The 25,204-nt window shown below is 46.0% G+C and overlaps 1 protein-coding gene across 1 annotated transcript in view; it reads right to left on the bottom strand.

Moving 5' to 3' along the window:
- The window catches only part of TMEM114 (transmembrane protein 114), an 875,397-nt gene that overhangs the window by 124,746 nt on the left and 725,447 nt on the right, over nucleotides 1-25,204 (bottom strand). Inside the window, exon 3 of the mRNA XM_078664297.1 lies at nucleotides 24,779-24,916. Within this exon, the coding sequence (XP_078520423.1) occupies nucleotides 24,779-24,916 (138 nt within the window). The remainder of the gene's footprint in view (nucleotides 1-24,778; nucleotides 24,917-25,204) is intronic.

Genomic DNA, 25,204 nt, shown 5'->3' with positions numbered 1-25,204 from the left:
AGGTGTTCAGGAGGCATTACAAACAACACTTTAAATATGTCCCGCCTCATGCTGGTTGGTCATGACACGCTCCACCCCCGATGTACTCGCTCACCCTCAGCAGGTATATAATATAATATATTTTTTTCACTGAAAAAAACACAGGTTTCAGGGACGTTATAGTTAGTTGGACATTTCACTCATACAAAACCAGAGAAATTTGACTGTTATAGTTAGTTCAGCTAACTATAACTCATGCCCCCGCAATGCACTGCTGATGACGTCACATGTTACATCATTCATGACATGGCCAATGATATAATAATAATAATAATAATAATAATAATAATAATAATAATAATAATAATAATAATAATAATTGCATTTGAAGAGCACCTGGTTACACTGGGACCAGTGTGTCCCCGCACTAAGTTAACAACTAAAAAACAGCATCCACAGGGGCCTAGTACCAGATCGAGTGATACCGCAAAGATGGATTCAGAGAACTCCAGCTGGATACTCTGAGGAAGAGTATTCCACAGCTGGGCTGCCAGATGTCGAAAAGAGCGGCCACTCATTCTGGCTCTCTTAATTTTGGGAACATGCACCTTTCCTTTCCCACTGGATCGTAACAGCCTCGTTGGTACATAGAGAGTTAGAAAGTCATGCAAATACAAGGGCTCCATCCCCTGTAAAATCCGATGACTCACACACAGGGCCTTAAACTTTACTCTCCCCCTAATGGAAAGCCAGGTAGGGAGGCCAGCGATCTTATGGCTGAGGCTCTCTTCGGTAGCATAAGAACCAGTCTCGCTGCTGTGTTCTGGATGCACTGTAATATCTGTATGCATTTAGCAGCTGCACCCAGATACAGGAGATTGCCATAATCCAGGCGAGAGGTCACCAAAGCGTGCACCATGATCTTCCTGGATGCAGTGGGGAGGGTGTCTAGGGTTTATTTAATCCCCGTAGGATACCAAAGCAGGCACCTGCCACCTGCATGGTATGGTAATCAAAAGACAACTTGTTGTCCACCCATACCCCAAGGTTCTTCGCAAGGTGTGGGAGTAGGGCCCAAGGTCAGGGGCCACCATGCCGATGACCAAACTGGCGGAGCCTTCCCTATCACCAACACTTCAGGCTGGCTACCGTTCAGCTTCCCGTGTCGGGCTGCCACAGCTGGAATCAGGGGCACGAGCACCGCAGGGCCTCGTCCAACCATGCGCGGCCCCCATCCAGTGACCGTGTGTTTCTATAAAGTTTAAGTATGTTTTATATATAAGCAAGGTGTATTAAAGAATGAGTGGGTGTATAAGTGTCTAGATGGATGATTTATTTGGTGCGTGACTGACTGTATAAGTGAGTGATTAAATGTGTGCTACCGAATTCATGGGTTAGTGACTGATACAGACATTCACACAGTTTAGTTTGTCAGTTGGCGTGTAAGCGGTTGCATAGGTTGGTGAGTAGCTAAATGAGGATCTACATGGGTTATTGATTGGTTGTCTGAGTATGGGTGCCTGATTGTCTGTGTGGGTGGGGGGGGGTGTGGCTCTGTGCATAGATGTGTGAGTGGATGATTCACTTGATGTATGGGTTCAAGAGTGCATCTGTGAAGGGCTGTATGGGTGGGTGAGTGTGTGTATGGGTGTGTTAGTAAGTGAATGGATGCCTCAGTGGTACATGTGGGAGTAACTGCATATGTGAAAGGCAGTATATGTGAGTTATGGAGTGTATAAATGACTATATGTGAGAGTGAGTCATTGTGAGAGTGGCTGTATTGATCAGTGTGTCCTTGTATTAGTTATTGTATAAGAGTGTAAGTATGAGTTAATATATGTTTGAATAAGTGAGGTGGTGTGTGCATAACTGTATAGGTGAGTAAAAGGGAGTGTAATTGATTCTTTGCATGACTGACTAGGTGTGTGAGTAACCGTATGGATGAGTGGTGGTGTGTGAGTGTCTGTATAGATATGTGAGTGCATATGATAATTTTGATGGTTGATTGCATGTATGAGTGACTGTATGGGTGAATGAGTAGATGTGTGTGTAGACCTAGGAATGAGTAAGTGGGTATGTACAAACTGGTATTGGTGTGTCTTTGGTTTCGAAAATAGTAGTCTGTATTTTAGTGTGGGTGTATCAAAGGTTATATTAGGGTATGAGAAGGTGCATCAGAATATCACGTGGATGATGTCATCAGAGATGTCATAAGTGATCTCATTTGAGATGTCACCAGTGATGTCATCAGTGATGTCACTAAACATGTTATGAATGATATAATATGTGACGTCATCAGTAGTGCATTGTGGGGGAGTGAGTTATATTTAGCTGAACTAACTATAACAGCCAAATTTCTTTGGTTTTGTACGAATTAAATGTCCAACTAATTATAACGTCCCTGAAACCTATGTTTTTTTCAGTGAATTTCAAAGGTTTTTTAAATGCTAATTTCTAACTATGCCTACAAAAAGGTAGGACATGTGAAGAAAGAGGAAGAAAAGTGCAGAAAGAAGCAAGACAAATGCAGAAAGAGGAAACAGAAGTCCAGAAAGAAGAAGAAAAGCGCAGGAAGAATTAAGAGATGTGTAGAAAGAAGCAACAGAAAGTCCTCCTGTGCCCCCAACTTTTTGCTGATGGGTACTGGTGGTAACTGACTCTACTAACCAAGCCTAGGGCCAGTTTATTGCTAAAGGACACTTAGAATACAGTAAAACACCTACATGCACTAGGGAACACTATGCGTTGGGGTACCCCTGTGATTAGCATGACCTCTTCTGTATTTGCCACGAGTTAGTCCCCGGGTAATTGCAAGAGTACATGGGTACTGACTGGATGATTAGAGTGCTGCAAGGACAGCGCATGGTGATTTTATAACTGCTTGGGTTTTGGCGGAGTGATTGGATTAGTACATGATACTGGATGCGTGATTGGAGGAGTGTGATGGTAGTGACAGAGGGATTGCCGGAGTGTATGGGTACTACCTGGGTAATTGGAGGAGTGAATCAGTAGTGTGTAGGTGGTTAGAGGTCTGCATGGGAAGTGCTCAGGGGATTGTAGCAGTGCATGAGTTAGTGCCTAGGTCATTGCATGAGTGCATGGGTAGTCACAGGATGATTGGAGTGCTACAAAGAGAGTGTATGGTGAATTTATAAGTGCTTGGGTTTTGGTGGAGTGATTGGATAAGTACATGGGTACTGACTGGATGATGAGAGTACTGTAAGGAGAGAGCATAGTGAATGTATAGGTGCTTGGATTTTGGCAGAGTGATTGGATAAGTACATGGTGCTGACTGGGTGATTGGAAGAGTGCATACGCAGTGACAGGGAGATGACTCGACTGCATGGGTAGTGCTCAGGGTATTGTAGTAGAGAATGTGTTAGTGCCTGGGTCATTGAATGAGTACATGGGTACTGACTGGATGATTAGAGTACTGCAAGGAGAGTGCATGGTGAATTTATAAGTGCTTGGATTTTGGTGGATTGATTGGATAGGTACATAATGCTGGATGCATGATTGGAGGTGTGCATGTTTAGTGACATGGATATGGCTTGTCTGCATGAGTAGTAGTGACAAGGAGAAGACTGGACTGCATCAATAGTGCTCAGGAGATTGTAGCAGAGCATGTGTTAGTGCCTGGGCAATTGAATGAGTAAATAGGTAGTGACTGGAAGATTACAGTACTGCAAGGAGAGTGCATGGTGAATTTATAAGTGTTTGTGTTTTGGCACAGTGATTACATAAGGACATGGAACTGGCTGGGTGATTGAAGGAGTGCATGGGTAGTGACAAGGAGATGCTGCACTGCATCAGTAGTGCTAAGGGGATTGTAGCACTGCATGTGTTAGTACCTGGGTCATTGCATGAGTACACGGGTAGAGACTGGATGATTAGAGTACTGCAAGGAGACTGCATGGTGAATTTATAAGTGCTTGGGTTTTGGCGGAGTGAAGGGATAAGTACATGGAACTGGCTTGGTGATTGGATGAGTGCATGGGTAGTGACAGGGCGATGGCTGGACTGCATGGGTAGTGCCCAGAGTATTGTAGCAGTGCATTAGTTAGTGCATGGGTCATTTCATGAGTGCATGGGTAGTGACTGGATGATTAGAGTGCTGCAAGGAGAGTGCATGGTGAATTTATAAGTGCTTGGGTTTTGGTGGAGTGAGTGTATAAGTACACACATGTCACATCAGGCCCGCCCCCGTCCTTCACCCCTGTGCAAACACGCCCTCTGGTGGGTTTTAAGTTGGGGGATTAATTCCCCTTGACTCCTGAGGGTCCCCTTGGGCCAACTAGCCCACCAGTTACCTCCAGTAAGCACCACAGAACTATGTTGCAGAGAGGTGGTCTGAGACCACGCCCCTTTTACACCTCTCTGCAACACAACTCTGTGGCGCTTACTGGAGATACCTGTTGGGCTAGTTGGCCCCCAGGGACTCTCAGGATTCAAGGGGACTTAATCCCCCAACTTAAAACAGGCCACAGAGCGTGTTTGCACACTTGTCACATCAGGCCACACCCCCTGCCTTCACCACTGTGCAAACTCACTATGTGGCTAGTTTTAAATTGGGAGATTAAGTCCCCAAAAATCCTGAGGTACAGAAAGAAGCAAGAGATGTGCATAAAGAAGCAATAGAGGTGCAGAATGAGGGAAGTGGGGTGGAGAAAAAAACAAGAGAGGTGAGAAAGAAGCAATAGAAATGCAAAAAGAGGGAAGAGAGATGGAGAAAGAGGCCAGAGGAGTGCAGAAAGAGAAAAGGGATGCAGAAAGAGGCACATGGGGTGCAGAAAGAAGCAAGAGAAGTACATACAGACACAAAATGAGTGCACAAAAAAGCAACAGAGATGCAGAAAGAGGGAAGAGAGGTGGAGAAAGAGGCAAGAGAAGTGCAGAAAGAAGCAACAGCCATGCAGAAAGGGGGGGAGGGGTAGAGAAAGAGGCAAGAGGGGTGCAAAAAGTAGAAGAGATGTGCACAAAGAGGCAGGAGAAGTACAGAAAAAGAAAGGTGCAAAAAGAAGCAACAGAAATGTAGAAAGAGGCAAGAGAGGCGCAGAAAGAAGCAATAGTGGCTTGCACACCATAAGTACCAATTGAACACCCACATTTAGCAATATGTAACAAGTAACCTTTCTAGATTTACAAAGGACCTTCCACCATGCTGTAACACTTGTTGCTGCTGTTTGAGCCGTTTAAGCTAGAAACAAGGCTTTTGTTGTTCAAATCTGCAGATTAAGCAGCAGATGATAATTTATGTGGCTAATGCGTAAAATGTATAATTGTGCAAAAGTTGGTGCAGCCAAACAGTCGCAAAATTCTGCCCTTCTCATACCTCTGACTAGGCCCAGAAGTGCTCCTCAGTGATTCCTTCTTTTTTTGTCTCATTGAGTTCATAGTTTAGCTTCTATGGAAATGAGGAAGACTAAACCTGAGATTACCACTCAACAACACAGACTACGATACCACATAATTACTCTCCATAACACATAATCCCATTCTTCATAATTCCTAAAAAATAAATACAACATACTTTCTATCCACATAATTTCACTGCACAACTTAACACATAATTCCACTACATACAACGTACATCCACTCCACTACAATTTTTTTTTTAAACGTGTACATTTACATCGCCAATAGCTCTAACTCTCACAAATGCAAAACCTATAACATTGCAAACACTTCTATAACTAGCAGTCACGTTTGCAGAGTGGTGGGGAAAGGGTGTTGGGCTTCCAACCAGCGCTCAGGAATTCTACTGCGTAGGACCGACAGTAGGTACCAGGAGGGCGTTTTGGCACCCAAAGTCCCTCAGGAGTAAATTGGACGTCTTCCCCCATGCCGTATTCTGGCAAGATGATGTCATTTGAGATGTCATCAGTGATGTCACTGACCATGTCATGAGTGATGTAATATGTGATATCATCAGCAGTGCTTTGCGGGCGCGCAAGTTTTAGTTAGCTGCACTAACTATACGGGGGAATTTCAAAGGTTTTGTATGAGTGAAATGTCACGCTAACTATAACATGTGTGAAACCTATGTTTTTTTCAGTGAATTTCTAAGGTTTTTTAAATGCTAATTCCTAACTATAACGTGTGTGAAACCTATGGTTTTTCAGTGAATTTCAAAGGTTTTGTAAATGATAATTTTTAAATTTATTAATTGTTATATTTTTTTATACTGATTTACTACATTATTTTAAATTATTTATTTTTAGATATTTTATTTTTTAAATTACAATACATATTTTTTAGATAACTTAAAAATGCATGTTTTTAAAAATATTGAAATTGTAATATATTTCTGTTTTTTTATATTTTTTTAATTTATATGTTTTATATAGCAGGCAATGATATCCTACGGAAGGAAATTCAAGTTACTGTAACTACGGTTAGAATTACTTTTCAGGATCAGTAGTGGGCTGAAAGATGGAGCATTGAGGTCTCTCCTGATAACAGCTGAGTAAATCGGAATTCGTAGTTCGGCTCATTTTTGAGGATTTTTTTAAAGTTCCAAAACTGCACACTTAGAAAAATTTCCAAGTGAAACCAGTCAATGTTAGCCTAAGAAGGAAATTCAAGTTATTGTAAGTATGGTTAAAATTACTTTTCAGGATCAGTACTGGGCTCAAAGATGCAGCACTGAGGTCTCTCCTGATAACAGGTGAGTAAATCGGAATACGTAGTTCGGCTGATTTGTTGAGGATTTTTTTAAAGTTCCAAAACTCAACACTTACAAACATTTCCAAGTGAAACCAGTCAATGTTAGCCAATGGAAGGAAATTCAAGTTACTGTAACTATGATTAGAATTACTTTTCAGGATCAGTAGTGGGCTGAAAGATGCAGCACTGAGGTCTCTCCTGATAACAGGTGAGTAAATCAGAATTCGTAGTTCGGCTGATTTTTAAGGAATTTTTTTAAGTTCCAAAACTTCACACTTAGAAGAATGTTCAAGTAAAACATGTCAATGTTAGCCTATGGAAGCACATTCAAGTTACTGTAACTACGATAAAAATTGCTTTTCAGGATCAGCAGTGGGCTGAAAGATGCAGCACTGAGGTCTCTCTTGATAACAGGTGAGTAAATCGGAATTCGTAGTTCGGCTGATTTTAGAGGAATTTTTTAAAGTTCTAAAACTCCACACTTAGAAGAATTTCCAAGTAAAACATGTCAATGTTAGCCTATGGAAGGAAATTCAAGTTACTGTAAGTATGGTTACATTTTCTTTTTCAGGGTCCGTCCTGGGCTCAAACATGCAGCACTGATGTCTCTCGTGATAACATGTGAGTAAATCGGAATTCGTAGTTCGGCTGATTTTACAGGAATATTTCGCTCAATAGTGTAGGAAGGGGGGCCTGAGGAGACATGTGTGCAAACACGCCCTGTCGCGCGTTTTAGGTTGGGGAATATATCCTGAGGTCACCTGTGAGCCAACTAGCCCATCAGGTACCTCCAGTTTGCGCCAGGGAGCTGCGTTGCAGAGAGGTGTTCAGAGGGCATGCCCCCTTTTTACAACACTCTGCAACGCAGCTCCGTGGCACTTACTAGAGGTACCCGTTGGACTAGTTGGCCCCTAGGGGATCTCTGGATTGAAGAGGAATATATTCACCAACCTAAAACGTGCCACAGGGCGTGTTTGCACACATGTCACCTCAAGCCCCGCCCCCTCCCTTCACCACTGTGCAAACATGCCCCGTAACGCGTTCTGAGTTGGGGGATTACATCCCTTTGCAAACTGGGGGTCCCTGGGGCCAACTAGCACACCAGGAACCTCCAGTATGGGCCAGGGGGCTGCATTACAGAGAGGTGTAAAAGGTGCATGGCCTCATTACACCTCTCTGCAATGCAGCCCCCTGGCGCGTTTGCAGAGGGGGAACTAATTCCCCTTGCATACTGGGGGTCCCTGGGGGCCAACTAGCCCACCAGTAACCTCCAGTATGCACCAGGGGGCTGCGTTGCAGAGAGGTGTAAAGAGGCCACGCCCCTTTTTACCCCTCTCTGCAACGCAGCCCCCTGGCGCTTTTTCAGAGGGGGAACTAATTCCCCTTGCATACTGGGGGTCCCTGGGGGCCAACTAGCCCACCAGGAACCTCCAGTATGCGCCATGCTGCTGCGTTGCAGAGAGGTGTAAAAAGGGGCGTGGCCTCATTACACCTCTCTGCAAGGGAGCCCCATGGCCCATACTGGAGGCTCCTGGTGGGCTAGTTGGCCCCCAGGGACCCCCAGTATGCAAGTGGAAGTACTTCCCCCTGGCGATTTTGCAGAGAGGTACAGGCAGGGGGCGTGGTCTCCTCCCGATCCTGTTTCTAAAAAAAAAAATACTTTTAAGAAGGGGGGCTGTGTAGCCCCCTTCTTTTTCTTTTTCTTTTTGGCCCTGGGGACCCCATCCCCCAGGGCATGGCCAACTTTTCTTTTTTTTATATGGAGGGGGGCTGCCCCCCTCCTATACCCCCTTAAGGCCCCGGGACCCCATCATCCGCTGCCTTTCTTATTTTTTTTCATTTAATTTTTTTAGGGAGGGGGGCCGCGTGGCCCCCTTCCCGGGCCACTTCTGGCCCCGGGGACCCCATCCCCGTCGGCCTTCGTCAGCGCCTTAGGTGTTTAGGAGGCATTACAAACAGCACTTTAAATATGTCCCGCCTCATGCTGGTTGGTCATGACATGCTCCACCCCCGATGTACTCGCTCACCCTCAGCAGGTCACACATTTCTCTCGTGAACTGCACATCCCAGAGTTCAGTTCACTTCCAGGTAGGTGATGCAGGGGTGTTTTTCAAATCTTGTGGTTATGCGGATTCTTGCAGGACAGTCCGTGATGTTTGCAAAAGCCTTTTCCTGGTGTTAAATACTCGAATTCCGGCGCCTCCTCTGCTCCCCACACTGCATCAACCCCCAGGCTCGGAGATCCACTCGGCGGGGGCAAGAATGCCAATCCATCTGCCCAGCGTGAGGCTAATAGCCTCAACAACGCCCCATCTCCTTCCAAGCACAGAGGTGGGTCAGGGTCATTCTAATCCCTCGGAGCACACAGAGTCTTTGCCGAAACAAAAGCCAGTGAGACCCAGGCCAGCTTGTGATGCATGGGCCTCTGAAACGCGCCTCTGGCTAGCGCGTATAATATCACCACCGATCTCCTCCCAAAGAAAGAGCAGAGGCCACAATGGGGGAAGCCACGGAGACACCTTTATTCAAATTTGCAGCGGCAAATGCATTTCGGCCCAGTTGGCCTTCGTCAGCGCCTTAGGTGTTCAGGAGGCATTACAAACAACACTTTAAATATGTCCCGCCTCATGCTGGTTGGTCATGACACGCTCCACCCCCGATGTACTCGCTCACCCTCAGCAGGTATATAATATAATATATTTTTTTCACTGAAAAAAACACAGGTTTCAGGGACGTTATAGTTAGTTGGACATTTCACTCATACAAAACCAGAGAAATTTGACTGTTATAGTTAGTTCAGCTAACTATAACTCATGCCCCCGCAATGCACTGCTGATGACGTCACATGTTACATCATTCATGACATGGCCAATGATATAATAATAATAATAATAATAATAATAATAATAATAATAATAATAATTGCATTTGAAGAGCACCTGGTTACACTGGGACCAGTGTGTCCCCGCACTAAGTTAACAACTAAAAAACAGCATCCACAGGGGCCTAGTACCAGATCGAGTGATACCGCAAAGATGGATTCAGAGAACTCCAGCTGGATACTCTGAGGAAGAGTATTCCACAGCTGGGCTGCCAGATGTCGAAAAGAGCGGCCACTCATTCTGGCTCTCTTAATTTTGGGAACATGCACCTTTCCTTTCCCACTGGATCGTAACAGCCTCGTTGGTACATAGAGAGTTAGAAAGTAATGCAAATACAAGGGCTCCATCCCCTGTAAAATCCGATGACTCACACACAGGGCCTTAAACTTTACTCTCCCCCTAATGGAAAGCCAGTGTAGGGAGGCCAGCGATCTTATGGCTGAGGCTCTCTTCGGTAGCATAAGAACCAGTCTCGCTGCTGTGTTCTGGATGCACTGTAATATCTGTATGCATTTAGCAGCTGCACCCAGATACAGGAGATTGCCATAATCCAGGCGAGAGGTCACCAAAGCGTGCACCATGATCTTCCTGGATGCAGTGGGGAGGGTGTCTAGGGTTTATTTAATCCCCGTAGGATACCAAAGCAGGCACCTGCCACCTGCATGGTATGGTAATCAAAAGACAACTTGTTGTCCACCCATACCCCAAGGTTCTTCGCAAGGTGTGGGAGTAGGGCCCAAGGTCAGGGGCCACCATGCCGATGACCAAACTGGCGGAGCCTTCCCTATCACCAACACTTCAGGCTGGCTACCGTTCAGCTTCCCGTGTCGGGCTGCCACAGCTGGAATCAGGGGCACGAGCACCGCAGGGCCTCGTCCAACCATGCGCGGCCCCCATCCAGTGACCGTGTGTTTCTATAAAGTTTAAATATGTTTTATATATAAGCAAGGTGTATTAAAGAATGAGTGGGTGTATAAGTGTCTAGATGGATGATTTATTTGGTGCGTGACTGACTGTATAAGTGAGTGATTAAATGTGTGCTACCGAATTCATGGGTTAGTGACTGATACAGACATTCACACAGTTTAGTTTGTCAGTTGGCGTGTAAGCGGTTGCATAGGTTGGTGAGTAGCTAAATGAGGATCTACATGGGTTATTGATTGGTTGTCTGAGTATGGGTGCCTGATTGTCTGTGTGGGTGGGTGGGGGGTGTGGCTCTGTGCATAGATGTGTGAGTGGATGATTCACTTGATGTATGGGTTCAAGAGTGCATCTGTGAAGGGCTGTATGGGTGGGTGAGTGTGTGTATGGGTGTGTTAGTAAGTGAATGGATGCCTCAGTGGTACATGTGTGAGTAACTGCATATGTGAAAGGCAGTATATGTGAGTTATGGAGTGTATAAATGACTATATGTGAGAGTGAGTCATTGTGAGAGTGGCTGTATTGATCAGTGTGTCCTTGTATTAGTTATTGTATAAGAGTGTAAGTATGAGTTAATATATGTTTGAATAAGTGAGGTGGTGTGTGCATAACTGTATAGGTGAGTAAAAGGGAGTGTAATTGATTCTTTGCATGACTGACTAGGTGTGTGAGTAACCGTATGGATGAGTGGTGGTGTGTGAGTGTCTGTATAGATATGTGAGTGCATATGATAATTTTGATGGTTGATTGCATGTATGAGTGACTGTATGGGTGAATGAGTAGATGTGTGTGTAGACCTAGGAATGAGTAAGTGGGTATGTACAAACTGGTATTGGTGTGTCTTTGGTTTCGAAAATAGTAGTCTGTATTTTAGTGTGGGTGTATCAAAGGTTATATTAGGGTATGAGAAGGTGCATCAGAATATCACGTGGATGATGTCATCAGAGATGTCATAAGTGATCTCATTTGAGATGTCACCAGTGATGTCATCAGTGATGTCACTAAACATGTTATGAATGATATAATATGTGACGTCATCAGTAGTGCATTGTGGGGGAGTGAGTTATATTTAGCTGAACTAACTATAACAGCCAAATTTCTTTGGTTTTGTACGAATTAAATGTCCAACTAATTATAACGTCCCTGAAACCTGTGGTTTTTTCAGTGAATTTCTAAGGTTTTTTTAAATGCTAATTTCTAACTATAACGTCCCTGAAACCTATGTTTTTTTCCGTGAATTTCAAAGGTTTTTTAAATGCTAATTTCTAACTATGCCTACAAAAAGGTAGGACATGTGAAGAAAGAGGAAGAAAAGTGCAGAAAGAAGCAAGACAAATGCAGAAAGAGGAAACAGGAGTCCAGAAAGAAGAAGAAAAGCGCAGGAAGAATTAAGAGATGTGTAGAAAGAAGCAACAGAAAGTCCTCCTGTGCCCCCAACTTTTTGCTGATGGGTACTGGTGGTAACTGACTCTACTAACCAAGCCTAGGGCCAGTTTATTGCTAAAGGACACTTAGAATACAGTAAAACACCTACATGCACTAGGGAACACTATGCGTTGGGGTACCCCTGTGATTAGCATGACCTCTTCTGTATTTGCCATGAGTTAGTCCCCGGGTAATTGCAAGAGTACATGGGTACTGACTGGATGATTAGAGTGCTGCAAGGACAGCGCATGGTGATTTTATAACTGCTTGGGTTTTGGCGGAGTGATTGGATTAGTACATGATACTGGATGCGTGATTGGAGGAGTGTGATGGTAGTGACAGAGGGATTGCCGGAGTGTATGGGTACTACCTGGGTAATTGGAGGAGTGAATCAGTAGTGTGTAGGTGGTTAGAGGTCTGCATGGGAAGTGCTCAGGGGATTGTAGCAGTGCATGAGTTAGTGCCTAGGTCATTGCATGAGTGCATGGGTAGTGACAGGATGATTGGAGTGCTACAAAGAGAGTGTATGGTGAATTTATAAGTGCTTGGGTTTTGGTGGAGTGATTGGATAAGTACATGGGTACTGACTGGATGATGAGAGTACTGTAAGGAGAGAGCATGGTGAATTTATAGGTGCTTGGATTTTGGCAGAGTGATTGGATAAGTGCATGGTGCTGACTGGGTGATTGGAAGAGTGCATACGCAGTGACAGGGAGATGACTCGACTGCATGGGTAGTGCTCAGGGTATTGTAGTAGAGAATGTGTTAGTGCCTGGGTCATTGAATGAGTACATGGGTACTGACTGGATGATTAGAGTACTGCAAGGAGAGTGCATGGTGAATTTATAAGTGCTTGGATTTTGGTGGATTGATTGGATAGGTACATAATGCTGGATGCATGATTGGAGGTGTGCATGTTTAGTGACATGGATATGGCTTGTCTGCATGAGTAGTAGTGACAAGGAGAAGACTGGACTGCATCAATAGTGCTCAGGAGATTGTAGCAGAGCATGTGTTAGTGCCTGGGCAATTGAATGAGTACATAGGTAGTGACTGGAAGATTACAGTACTGCAAGGAGAGTGCATGGTGAATTTATAAGTGTTTGTGTTTTGGCACAGTGATTACATAAGGACATGGAACTGGCTGGGTGATTGAAGGAGTGCATGGGTAGTGACAAGGAGATGCTGCACTGCATCAGTAGTGCTAAGGGGATTGTAGCACTGCATGTGTTAGTACCTGGGTCATTGCATGAGTACACGGGTAGAGACTGGATGATTAGAGTACTGCAAGGAGACTGCATGGTGAATTTATAAGTGCTTGGGTTTTGGCGGAGTGAAGGGATAAGTACATGGAACTGGCTGGGTGATTGGATGAGTGCATGGGTAGTGACAGGGCGATGGCTGGACTGCATGGGTAGTGCCCAGAGTATTGTAGCAGTGCATTAGTTAGTGCATGGGTCATTTCATGAGTGCATGGGTAGTGACTGGATGATTAGAGTGCTGCAAGGAGAGTGCATGGTGAATTTATAAGTGCTTGGGTTTTGGTGGAGTGAGTGTATAAGTACACACATGTCACATCAGGCCCGCCCCCTTCCTTCACCCCTGTGCAAACACGCCCTCTGGTGGGTTTTAAGTTGGGGGATTATTTCCCCTTGACTCCTGAGGGTCCCCTGGGGCCAACTAGCCCACCAGTTACCTCCAGTAAGCACCACAGAACTATGTTGCAGAGAGGTGGTCTGAGACCACGCCCCTTTTACACCTCTCTGCAACACAACTCTGTGGCGCTTACTGGAGATACCTGTTGGGCTAGTTGGCCCCCAGGGACTCTCAGGATTCAAGGGGACTTAATTATTATTATTATTATTTATTTTTGTAGAGCGCATAGTCACCATAAGGTATCCCAGCGCTAGGCACCCTATCTCTTTGGTTTGGGCTGGTTCAGGACGGTTAAAGAAGGAACGGGGGGGCAGGGGATAACTGTTTAGAGTAGGCGTGAGTCATTGGGGAAAAAGATGAGTTTTGAGCCGCTTTCTGAAGTGAAGGTACCGTGTTTCAAGTCTCAGGTCGCGGGGGAGCGAGTTCCAAAGGTGTGCAGTTTGGACTGAGAAGCGTCTTCCGCCTGAGCGGCTTTTCTTAAATCTGGGAGTGGTGATGAGGTTTTCTGTGTCCGACCGAAGGGATCTCGTGGGTCTGTAGGGTGTAATCAGTTTACTGAGAGCGGGGGGGCCTTGCTTTTGAAGTAGTTTGTGAGCTAGACACAGAGCCTTAAATTTGACCCGCTCCCTTATGGGAAGCCAGTGGAGGAGTTTGAGGGCAGGTTTGGCGGAGGTTCTAGCAGGGGTGTTTGTGATAATCCGGGCCGCAGTATTCTGGATTCTTTGAAGCTTGGTGAGGGTCGCCTCCGGGGCACCTAGATAAATCACATTACTATAGTCAAGCCTTGAGATTATCAAGCCTTGAATAAGCAATTTTTGGGAGTTGAAGGGCAAGAGGGGCAGGACTTTCCTCAGTGATTTCAGGAGCCCGAAGCAGGTCCCGGCTACTTTGTTTGCCTGCGCAGTGAATGAGAGGTCCGAGTCGAGCCATACCCCTAGGCTTTTTACCTCTACTTTTGGGTCAGGGGGGGGGGCCCATACAGGCTGGCCAGATGTTAGGGGAGAGTGAGAGCCCTTTTGGACCGAGGAGCAGAACTTCGGTTTTTGTCCCATTTAATTTTAGGGCTGAGTTGTTCATCCAGAGGTGGACCTGTGAAAGGCAGTTAAATAGATCTGCTGATTGTTGTCTGGGGTGGGATAGAGACACCACTAGTTGTGTGTCGTCGGCGTAGCTGACGACGCTCATTTCGAAAGGGGTGATAACCTCCTCCAATGTGGACATGTAGATATTGAATAGAGTAGGGCTCAGAGAGGAGCCCTGGGGCACGCCACATTGGAGGGGAATTTCGGAGGAGCGGGCGTTTTTTTCCCAGATCTGATAGGTCCGTTGATCTAAGAAGGATGAGATCCAGGAAAGGGCGGAGCCTTCCACACCTACTCTCTTGAGTCTTTTAATGAGAAGTTGGTGGTTGACGGTGTCGAATGCCGCGCTGAGGTCGAGGAGGATCACTGCCACTGATCCTCCGTCGTCAAGCAGTGTTCTGGCTTCCTCAACCGCGGCCAGGAGGGCGATGTCAGTGCCCTGTCCTGGACGAAAGCCCGTCTGTGAGCTCTTTAATTTGTTGTTGCTCTCCAAAAACTGGGAGAGCTTCCTGTTGACCAACTTTTCGGCGATCTTGCTTACTCCAGGGAGTAGGGAAATAGGCCTGTAATTGGCCAAATTTCCGGGGTCGAGGGAGGGTTTCTTGAGTAAGGCTTTTACGACGGCCTTCTTCCAGCTCGGGGGTACAACTCCCTGTTGGAGTGAGGCATTGATCAGATGTGTCAGGGGAGAAGTGATCGTGGGAGCTACTTCCTTGAGAAACCGGAAAGGTGCGGGGTCCCTAGGAGATCCACTCTTTATGGAATTCAACGTATATCCTACCTCCTCCGTTGTGACTTGCCCCCAAGAGGAGAGACAAGTAGGTGTTGAGGGGTATGGGGGATCGTTTTCATCACACAAATTCGTAAGGGGGATTGAGTCAACTTAAAACAGGCCACAGAGCGTGTTTGCACACTTGTCACATCAGGCCACACCCCCTGCCTTCACCACTGTGCAAACTCACTATGTGGCTAGTTTTAAATTGGGAGATTAAGTCCCCAAAAATCCTGAGGATCCCTGCGGTCCAACTAGCCCACCAGGTATCTCCAGTAAGGGCCACAGAGCTGCATTGCAGAGAGTTGTAAAAAGAGGCATGGCCTTGGACCAATTCTCTGCAACACAGCCCTGTGGCGCTTACTGTAGGTACCTGGTGGGCTAGTTGGCTCCCAGGGACCCTCAGGATTGAAGGGTCCCTGGCCCGTGGTAGCAGATGAACTTTAAGTCTTTGCTGTTCCTGAGACTTCTTGAGCAGGGGCAAGCTCTACCTAAAGCCCTTGAAGAAAGTCAGGAAACTAAGTTGAAGAAAGTCCAGTCCAGTCCTTTCACTGCCCAAGACAGAAGTAGCACCTGCAGGCCAACACAGCAAAGCACACAGCAATGTGGTAATTCCTCCTCACAGCTTCTCCAGCTCTTCTTCTTGGCAGCTTCCTTCATCCAAACGAGGTCTAAATTCCTAGGGTCAAGGCCCCAATATCTATCCCACATTTCCCTTTGAAGTTGGTATAAACAAAGGTCCTCTGGCATACATAAACAGTTCTGCCTGGTTCAGGGCAGGTTCACTCCAGGAGGGGGAGACAGCTTTGTGAGAATCAGTCACAGTCCATTCAGGTGCAAGCGACAACTCCTCCCACTGCTCTAAATGCTGCAAGGTCTATTTAGCCCGCTATGAGTCTCCCAGGAAAGGCAGGACATACCTCAACCTCCCCCTTGTGGCTGTCTAGTGTGAATGCACATCCACAGCTCCTGTCACTCACAACCCAGGTGGTGAATATGCAAAGAAGCAGAGGCACACAGGATGTTTAAGCAAGAAAATGCCCACTTTCTAAAAACTGCATTTTCAAACACACAATATAAAAATCATCTTCAATAAAAGATATATTTTTAAATTCTGATTTCAGGAAGCCTAAGCTCCAATTCTCAATATTGTATCAAAGGAAACTTACACTTGTAAGATGTTTCAAGGTAGCCCCATTATAAACTATGGGATAGATAGCCTTTCAATAGTGAAAAACGAAATGCACAGTATTTCAATATTAGGATATGTGAAACACACTACTACATGTACTACCTTTCGAATCAACTGCACCCTGCTCATGGGGCTACCTTGGGCCTCCCTTAGTGGTGACTTACATGTAAGAAAGAGCGGAAGGCTAGGGCCTGGCAAGTGGGTGCACTTGCCAGGTCGACATGTCAGCAAAAACTGTGCACAGACACTGCAGTGACAGATCTGAGACACCTTTGAAAGGCTACTTGTGTGCGTGGGCTGACCAGTGCTGCAGGCCCATGAGTAGCATTTGATTTACAGGCCCTGGGTACAAATGTGCACATTACTAGGGACTTAGGAGTAAATCAAATAGTCCAATCATGGCAACACCACTCCATAACACAATGTACAGTAGGAGCAATTGCACTTTAGCACTGAATAGCAATGAGAATGTGCGCAGAGGCACTAAACCAGCAAAAATGAAGTCCAGCATACCATCAAACACAGGAGTTCAGAAAACAAAAAGACCGGGGAAACACCCCAAAGGATGTCAGGTATAACAATTACTTTGTAGTTACAGTGGGAGGCTGATAGGTGTTAAATTAACTTTGGTCGAGGTGGAAAAGGCTATTAATCAGAGTATAAGGGGAAAGCAGTACTCAGAGGTCGGTGAAGTCTTCGCAGTTCTTGATACTTCAGAACAGGAGGCAAGCTCTACTTCAAGCCCTTGGAGATACTCAGCACAAGTAAAGAAATTTCAATCCAGTGCTTTCGCTGCCCAAGGCAGAAGCAGCAACTGCAGGCCAACCCAACAAAGCACAACACAACAAAGGGGCTTTACTTTTCCTGGCAGTTCTTCCAGCACTTCTTCCTGGCAGGTTCCTTGATTCCAGCTAGTTCTAAAGTTCTGGGGTTTAGGTCCCAATATGTATAGTCAGTTTCCATTTGTTCTCTTAGGCTGAGAGTGTCTGTATATAGTTCAAACCAGTTTGGTCCTCTCTGGCCCATCTTCCCGGCAGGAGGCGGAGACAGCATAGTCTAAAGCAGACCTGGCAGATTCAGGTGCAAGGAAATTTCCTCTCACTATTCTAAATGCAGCCCAGGTATATTCATCCCATCCCTGGCTCATCCAGGAAAGGCAGGGCACACCTCAACACCCCAGTGGCTGTCTGAAGCGAATGCACATCACCAGCCCCTGTCACTCCAAAGCCAGGCAGTCAATCCACAAACCCAACAGAGGCACACAGGATGGCTAAGTAAGAAAATACCTACTTTCTAAAAGTGGTATTTTCAAACACAGAAAATAAAAATCATCTTTACTAAAAGATGCATTTTTGCATTCTGAGTCCAGGCATGCTAAATGAACTCCATTTCCATATCTGGTCCCAATGGGAAGTTATGCTTATAATATGTTAAAAGTAAACTCCCATTCTATCCTATGGGAGAGATAGCCTTTCTATAGTGAAAACGGAAATACACTATAATTCACTACCAGGACATGTCACACCCACTAGTACATGTCCTTCCTTTGACACACACAGCACCCTGCCCACAGGGGTACATTGGGCATACCTTAGGGGTGACTTCTTTTTGCTACTTCAGTGGCTTCGACCCCTGGCATTGTACATCGTTGAAAGCAACGATCCAAGGCAATTGCCTCCCTTTTTAGTTTTATACAACCTTGGGGGGGGGGGTGGACAATTGGCACCTTTCTTACAGATATATAAGTCCCTGAACAATGGGGGATTGCAAACTGTGAGTCCCTACAATATGAAGAAAATAGGTTTTGTAAATGGCTCTTCACAGTTCTTATTTCACCTTCTCATTTTATTTGTCACAAAGAACTAGAATTTCATTATATAATTGACTACACTAGAGTCTGACTGTTAATACTTTAGCTATCCATTTGTAATAATGAGAAGGCAGGGTAAACTAGAGATATCATATTTGACTGCCTATCTTGTGATAATGGTCTCTAAATCCTATGGCCGGTGTTAGAAATGGGATCTCTGGTTGGTTGCGCCAAAGCCAGTCAGAGACCACCACTCTAGTCAGGGATTGGGAGTTACACACCAAAGATAACCCCTGCTCACCCCCTTGATAGCTTGGCATGAGCAGTCAGGCTTATCCCGGAGTCCATGTTTAAAGCATTTACGCACGCACACAGCAACAACAACCCAGGCACACTACAAAAGGAACTAGACACAAGGTTATATCAAAAATAGCCTTTGTATTCTCATAACACATTAGAATAGTAATCACACAATATACACTGTGCCAACTGGCACTGGGCAATATTTACAAGGGATTATCTACACATGACAGGGCCACATGGACCACTGTCAGAACTATCTCAAAGCGAACTTAGTAAAAGTAAAACAGATCATAAACGTACAACCAGTAAACGCTGGTAATCACTGTACTTAGCATCAGCCTGTAACAAAAACTACATTATGCACAGTATCACATCAGGTGCGAATTACATTCTGCGCCAACCTCACCAGCATAAACACAGTATGCAATCATCTCACAAGTCTAAACACATTAGACCCTAACCTCCTAAGCATAACTCACATTAGGGGCATAAATCACACAGTGAAACATAGTCTCACTAGCATAAACCATGATATGAAAAACAACCTCATAATCATAAAAACACATTTAGATGTGTAACACAGGATGCGTAAAACATACTACATGAATTACATTTCCTAGCACCAAAATACTTTTAGCACAAAAATCCCATTAAGGCTTGGCACCCTATTTACCTCTCAGTGACCCTGGCCACCTGGCCATCTCAAAAAGGGGGCTCAAATGTCCTGTGTCCCAAAAGTCAGGGCACGCTGCCAAAGCAGCGAAAGTCAAGGGTGCGCAAACTGCGCAGGCCTAATCGATGCAGCTGGCAGTAACTGCTGCGCAGCTGTGAATGTCAGGGGCAAAGGAGTGCATCTCACTCCGATATCAGACATGTCCCAAAGAATTGCGGCCTAAATGGTGCAGCTGCCCAGTAATAAGGGGAAAGGTCTGGCACCTCTGTGCCATTTCTGTCCCTCTCAGGGACTCTCTCAATAACTGTGCACAAATGTTGCAGCTGCCTGCGCTCTCGCAGGGCAGCTGGGATCAGCAAAAACATGGGTATTTCTGTGCCTCTTGACTCAAGGTGCCCCCAACAGAAATGCACCAAATGTTGCAGTTGCCCTCTAGCCAACTGGGACAGCTGTAGGAAATGGCCAGAACTGAGGGACAAAGCATGGGTCTTCCCAAAACAACTATGGCCAACGTTGGAGCCACCCAGGCTCTAAAAATAACTATGCCCCCATGGAGCGCACTGGCTCTGGAAATAATCATGCCCAACGGGGGCAACCACGGGCCCCTCTGGCCCTACCTAGAAACCAATATGCCCCTGGGCATTGGAGCCACCTAGGCTCTTAGAATAATGATGCCAGCCACGTGTGCCGACGGAAATCCAAAGGTGCAACCATCAAGTACATTGACCAGGGTGGCCCAGAGGAGGAAGAGGTGCAAGCAGAGGAGGAGTACCTCGATGAAGTCCTATACATCGACGCCCAAGTTCTGGATGTGGAATGCAAGGAGTCCGACAAACCGAGACTCAACATGTGCATTGGAGGGGTACAAATCGACATAGTGGCCGACTCAGGAGCCCCCATCACAATTGTTCAGAGGAAAGTGTGGGAAGAGAAATTCTTGAAACGACTCAAGAGAGAATTACGTCCCATGGATGTGAGACCAGTCACCTACACTGGACAGAGGATACCCATGGTGGGATATTGCCCTCTGCAGTTTGAATTTAAGGGACGTCAAGCTACCTGTAAGCTGTATGTGGCCGAAAAGGGTCCGTCGGTGCTAGGCTGAAAAGATCAGAGTGCGCTGGGGATCCAGCTAAATTCAGGAGGAGTAGAGAAAGTACTGCTGATGAATACGGAAGGTGGACAAGAGGAGCAGGCTTGGCAAAGAGAATATCCCAAAGTGTTTAGCGGACAGATAGGACAGCTGACAAAGTTCAAGCACATGATACGGTTGAAAGAAGGAGCAAAACCCGTGATCCACAAGGTCCAGAACATACCATTCTGCTGTAGGGAGGCGGTAGAAGAGGAACTCGACAGGTTGGAGAAAAGTGGTGTGATACAGCCATCGAAAGCGCGGAATGGTTGTCGCCCTTAGTTGTGGCTCAAAAACCCAATGGGAAAGTGAGGTTGTGCGTGGACCTCAGGGAACTTAATAAGAACATTCTGATTGACAAATTTCTGCTTCCACGCATAAACGAAATGCTCTCAATGACAAAAGGGATAAAATGGTTCTTGACGGTGGACCTATCCTCAGCGTACCATCAGGTGACACTCCATCCAGCATGCAGCCACCTCACATCCTTCATAACACCCTTCGGATGTTATAAATTTGTGAGAATGCCTTTTGGACTGGCGTCTGCCGCTGCAGTATTTCAAAAACTGATGCACAAGCTCTTCCAAAAGGTGGGAGGAGTTCAATTCTTCCAAGATGATATTCTCGTAATGGGAAAATCAAACAAGAGCACAATGAAAAGCTGCACACAGTGCTAAAGACACTACAAGACAACGGGCTCACCGCAGAATGGGCAAAGTGCAAATTTGGGGTGCCGTCAGTGACGTATCTGGGGCACGAAATAAGCGAGAAGGGGATTGAGCCGAAGAGAGCTAACATGGAAGCGATAAAGGATGCACCAGCTCCCGCGAAGAAAGAAGACGTCAGATCGTTCCTCGGCATGGCCGAATTCTATAGCAAATTCATCCCCAACTTTGCCACCAAGACACACTACCTACGTCAACTGCTGAAGGAGAGAAACGGATTCAAGTGCGACAAGGAAGAGCAGGAGGAATTCGAGGCCTTAAAGAAGGAAATGGGAGAAGCCATACCACTCAAAGGCTTTGACCAAGCAGCAGAATCCATACTCACCACCGACGCCAGCGACCGAGGCCTGGGAGCGGTATTGATGCAAAGGTCGGACAAAGGAGAGGTATCAACGGTCAGCTTTGCATCCAGATCCCTGGCACCAAATGAAGAGAAATTCAGTGTCATCGAAAAAGAAATGCTGGCGGTAGTGTGGGCGATGGAACGCTTCCGACAATACCTGAGGGGGGCCAAGTTTTTAGTCCGCACGGACCACAAACCGTTAATAAGAGTTCTAACCTCAAATGGACATGCGCATGCCACCCCGAGGATAGCAAAAATGACACTAAGGCTCCTGGACTACGTGTATGAGGTGGAATATAATCCGGGGCCTAAGAATAAAGTTGCAGATTTCTTGAGCAGGGCAGCCGCCAAGGAGAGAGCAGATGAACAGGGAAACCCGGGATGGGAAGGCTACATGGTGGCGACAGTGCAAGACATGGAGCAAGTTATCAGTGCACAGGAATGGGCGGAGGCGTACAGACTAGATGACGACTTGGAGGCGATAAAGGGATATGTTATGCATGGGTGGCCGGAGAAAAGGCACCTCTATGAGAAGATGAGAAAATACTGGGAAGTGAGAGAAGAGCTGTCCCTAGGAGAGAATTCCATGTTCCTACTGAGGGGTGACAAGGTCATTCCCCCCTAGGGACTGGTAGAATACTTATTGGTGCTTTTACATGAAGGACACCAAAGGATCACCAAAACTAAGGCCCTGGCTAGACAGGCGTATTGGTGGCCGGCGATCATCGCTCACGTGGAAAGGTATGTGAGAAATTGCGACTCCTGCTCCAAGGCAGACAAGTCCCAGACTATGATGAGACCACAGTTGGGAAAGATCCCGGTGCCCAGCGGCCCGTGGGAGATGGTATCCATAGACATTATAGGGCCCATCTTGGACGCTGACGGAGTACAGAAATATGCCATAGTATTGATTGACAGGTACTCCAAGTGGCCTGAAGTGGAGGTCAAGGAAACGGTGGACACTGAAGCAGAATTGGCGTTCTTGAATGCGATATTCATAAAGGAAGGTATCCCCAAGGTAATAACTTGTGACAACGGACCGCAGTTTGTCTCAGCCAAATGGGAATCCTTCATGTCCAGAAATGGAATAGAAGTTAAGCACACCCCCATATATCATCCGGCAGGGAATGGACTGGCTGAACGGTTAAACCGGGTTATAATGGGGACTGTCCAGGCAGCCATAAGTGACAGGCAGGATTGGGAAAAGGAGCTACCCAAGATGCTGTGGACCTATCGCATCACGCCGGGAAGTACAGGTTACAGCCCCTTCAAAATCTTGAGGGGAAGAGAGCCGTTTACAAAGGACAACATCGCATGGAGACAGATGGTGGTGCAAAGCAAATGGTCACCTGCGATAGTGAAACGTAATCTGGAAAGAGCTCAAGAGACTTACACGGAGCATTTCAACAAACGACGCAATGTGCGAGGAGTGACACTGGAAAAAGGAGACTGGGTGAGGGTGAAGGTAGCGACACTAAAAAGGAAAGAAAAAAGCAAGTTCACACCACCCCTGCAGGTCCTAGAACCGTATGCCAGATTGGCATTGCTGAGCGACGGCAAAGTGTGGTCGTAAGACAGGATGGCGAAATGCAACAAAATCATGAGATGGGGAACGGACGCAATTGGCGATATGGAAAGGGATGAGGAGATGATGAGCAGTGAATGTCGAGGAAGGAGACAAGAGCACGTTGAAATAAAGGAAGAGCGAGTAGAGGGAACAGAGAACGAAAACGGCGTAAATGGAAGAGAGAGAGAGAGAAAGGAGGTGACTCAAGCCTGAAGGGTAATGTGGAAGAGTGGGACAAAGAGGAACTGGAGGGAACTGGGGCACGAGGATTGCACGCAGTCCCGGAAACCCTAGGAGGCGAAAAGGAAGCTGGAGTGGTGAGGACGAGAGCAGGAAGGATCGTGAGAGTTCCCAAGAAGTTCAAGGACTTTGCGATGGACATTCAGTAAGACTATTTTCACATGTTATTGTTGCTGTTTCATGATTAAAGGGGGGAGATATGTGGTGACGGTCTAGCCTTTCCCGCTAGGACCGGAACCAGAAGGCAAACATAGGAACCGGAAGGCGGCCATTTTGTGTGGCGCCGAGCCGGGCAGGGGAACATATGCACAGTCCCGGCGCTCTGGGGAAATAAACAAGTTAACTGCACTCCAGGCTCCGTGTGCTTATTTAGAACTGCAGCAGCGTTCCTACAGTGATGATCTCCGGGTAAGTGCAGTTTGATCCTGCCATCGCCAGAGAGCTTCGCTGGAGATTTCCTCTTGAAACCTGCATAAACATCAAGGCACGTGTGAAAGCTGCCCAGGTGCTCGCGTGACTGTGAGAGTTTACTGAGAGTATGTGAGTCTCGGCAGAAGAGTACACGTTTATCTGAATTTAAATGACATGGAAGAAACTAATGACTCCAGGGGAGACCAGTCTGGATGGGGAAGGGTGGTGATGGTGTGGGTTGCGGGGGCCTTATTGAAATTCTCGCAGAGAAAGAGCTGTAACAGATTTAGGAACTTATTTGCAAGCCCCTTGCGCCGCCGGTGCGTCACTTGTAAATAAACCCCTTAATCTTCTAACACCGTTTTTTTTAGTCTAGCTTCTGATGCTGGGAAACAGTTTATTAAACAATTATTATTTTCAGATCCACTATATTAATATGAAACTAGACCCATTTAAATAGCCACTTGTCTTTTCTCAGGCTCACTCTGCAGCTATTTTCCTCTGAATATTCAGGAGGCCTCATGCCAAAAAGCAAATTGTTCAAGCATTGGCATGGACAAGCTTTAGTTTGCACTGTGTACGATGCTCAGTGGAAAGTTGCAAGGAACTGAGACGTTAATCTACGGATCTGCGTGCTATGAATTAAAGACCCTGCCAGGATTGAAGAAGCTGCTTTTGCTGCTGACAGATTTGTGTCTACACTATAAAATTACTTTGCCATTTCCCCACATCACCAAAGCCCTGTAAAGCTAATGGCATAGTTTAAACATCTGTGAAACGTTATTGCCCAGTACTGATCACTTGCACTCCCAAAATACAGCTAAAGTTTGACTGTAGCCAGATACTAAAAAACACATGTTACAGCTTTCATAATACTTATTGATACTGAATGTTATTATGTGCCTGCTTGAAATATTGTAGGCACATTTTAGCACTGCCGGGCACTGTTTCCACAAAACCATAGTTTCCTTGAAATAAAGTTTGAAGTTCATACTCTACCTCCAAAGAGGAAAAGTGTTCCTGTGAGCAAGAGCAGAAGATAGGCACGTGCAAGAATACTGACAAATCCCATCATTCCTCCGAATATCATGAGGATCAGGCTGAGTGGCAGGAGGATCACGACTGTCCCATGCATGCCTGCGAGAGAAATAAACCAGGTAAGAAAATACAATAGTACAGACATTTTTTTTATCATTTTAAGAAAGTGCATTTGAATATAGTCGTCAAAAGAATCAGGACCGATTTCGCATCTCTTTGCTGTTCTGTCATCTGAATGATTCTCTGAAAACAACAGAAAGCCTGTTAGCCCCACTACCTCTGCCTCACCTCTGCTGCTCTAAAAACCAACCACCTCTCAATAACATAACCACATTCTCATACCTCTCAAAGCAGTAAAATATCCCACCGGACAACACATGCCAGCAG

Source organism: Lissotriton helveticus, chromosome 10, assembly GCF_964261635.1.
Source record: "Lissotriton helveticus chromosome 10, aLisHel1.1, whole genome shotgun sequence".
NCBI classification, from domain to species: Eukaryota; Metazoa; Chordata; class Amphibia; order Caudata; family Salamandridae; genus Lissotriton; species Lissotriton helveticus.
The sequence above is the reverse complement of the archived record's forward strand: the minus strand, read 5'-3'. Positions and strand labels throughout refer to the sequence as shown.